Raw genomic sequence first — 1,934 nt, forward strand, 5'->3', positions numbered from 1 at the left:
CACCTCTGAGAACATCTAATGAAGAAACAGAAGCATTTGCGCATATTAGCTGGTTTGAAAATGAATCAAAAGAAAAGAAAAATCTTCACGATAAAATAATAGAAAAAAGATGAAAAAATAGAGAAGATGAATTCTAGGGGTCACACTCACCAATATGAATAGCATGTTGTTTTAAAAAAACTGTTAAAATATGTAATGATGTTAGGGGGGGGGGGGTTGGAAAAAATTATTGTCTTTATTGGGTAGACGTTTGGTTATTAAGATGAATGTCTTATTCAGGATGTTATTTTTATTTCAGACTAGATTGATATTGTCAACTGATTTGCATTTTAACCAATGACATAAAATTTCATTATAATATTTTTACAGCAATGTTTTCAAAGCAAAATGCTCTTCTTTTTATACTTTCATTGTTTAGGGAATGCATGTTGTTCCATTGCTGTCATCAATGCTCCATGCTGAATGTCAGTGGGAGAAACTTCATGAATTCTATCCTGAGCATTTTCTTGACTCTGAAGGAATGTTTGTGAAGAAAGATGCATTCATGCCTTTCTCTGCAGGTAAGATCACTCTGTGTATGTGTAAAGCTATCTTGAAAGAGTATGAATGAAGCAGGATAGTTAGGAGGGTTCATTATTTCTTTAAGATTATTCCTTTGAGGTATTATATTGGGAAGCCATGGAAAATAGTTTAAGAAACCATTAAAACCACCTTTTTTGCCACCTATGTTTTCTTCCAGATCAGAGAATATGTGCTAGTGAGAACCTTGCCAAAATGGAGATCTTCCTCTTCTTTACCAATCTCCTCCAGAGATTTATCTTCCAGTCACCTTTAGGAACATCTAAAAATGATCTGGACCTGACTCCTGCTCTTGGACTTACCACTCCTCCCATGCCTTGCAAGACCTGTGCTGTCTTATCTTGATCTGACAGGAAAAAAATCATAACAAGCTGTTTTCTCAGCCTTTAAATGTCTTTACATTGATAAAGAGGCAAAATCTGACAACCAGATTCAATATTGTTTAAGTTTTATGTATTGTGTAAAAGCTGAATAGCAATGATCTATAGATACATAAAAACCTTGGTTCTGATGCAGTGGTGGGTTTCAATTTATTTTATTACCGGTTTGCTCATACATGCGCAGAAGTGTCAGGGCGGGTGGACAGAGCCTCCCGCTGCCACCATTACCAGTTCGCCCAATCAGGGTCGAACCAGCAGAAACCCACTTCTGTTCTGATGGGGAAGAGCAGTAGGAAAATCATGAAAAACAAAGTGCTTCATATCATTATTACTGAAATTGTCTTTTGGGGCCATTGGTTTCCTTTGATTTTTACTATTTTTCTCCTTCCTATTTCTGTTTATATTTTTTGTCTTTTTTCCTGTAATTGACTATTTTTAATTTTTAAAAATCTTTTTTTTTTTTGCAATAGTTCTAAGCAGTGGTGGGATTCAAATAATTTAACAACCGGTTCTCTGCCCTAATGACTAGCTGAGTAGTCTTGGCTGGATGGTCATGTGACTGGGTGGGTGTGGTTAACTTGACATTACTCATATCGAGGGGGCTTCACTATGCCTGGCCATGCCTTACCCTCTACTCCCAACCACTCCTTGTCACACTTGGCCTTGCCTTGCCCCTTGCCTTGCCCAGCCACTCGCCTCCCAGCTGCTCGCCTCACCTCCCAGCTTCTCTAGCAAGGTACTAAGGATTTAATAGCTGCCAGCTGATGAAAGGTTGTAAGCTGTAATCAGTAAGCTGATGCAATGTAAGGCAAGGCTGATGCAATGAGGTTGATTCATTGCATCTATGGTGTAACCCTTTTAAGACTCTGATGGGAGGTCCACACAAGTCTATATATATAGGTGGTCATTAGAGGGTGTTTCTCTCTCTCATCGTGTATCTCATTTTCTCTCCTTGTGTCCGAACTGTGTGGTAAG

At 38.4% G+C, this 1,934-nt stretch overlaps 1 protein-coding gene across 1 annotated transcript; it reads left to right on the plus strand.

Moving 5' to 3' along the window:
* The first annotated feature begins 421 nt into the window (after positions 1 to 421).
* On the plus strand, positions 422 to 1,118 carry LOC116505684 (cytochrome P450 2K1-like). The gene is made up of 2 exons (XM_032213032.1): positions 422 to 560; positions 740 to 1,118. The coding sequence occupies exons 1-2, from the start codon at positions 422 to 424 to the stop codon at positions 922 to 924; spliced, it is 324 nt and encodes a 107-aa protein (XP_032068923.1). The 3' UTR covers positions 925 to 1,118.
* The last annotated feature ends 816 nt before the right edge of the window (positions 1,119 to 1,934 follow it).

This window comes from Thamnophis elegans, chromosome 3 (genome assembly GCF_009769535.1).
Source record: "Thamnophis elegans isolate rThaEle1 chromosome 3, rThaEle1.pri, whole genome shotgun sequence".
Classification (NCBI taxonomy): Eukaryota; Metazoa; Chordata; class Lepidosauria; order Squamata; family Colubridae; genus Thamnophis; species Thamnophis elegans.

Coding starts and splice junctions, on each gene's coding strand:
- LOC116505684 (XM_032213032.1), top strand. CDS start 422: ATGCATGTTGTTCCATTGCTGTCATCAATGCTCCATGCTGAATGTCAG. Junction 561..739: donor ATTCATGCCTTTCTCTGCAG/GTAAGATCACTC, acceptor GTTTTCTTCCAG/ATCAGAGAATATGTGCTAGT.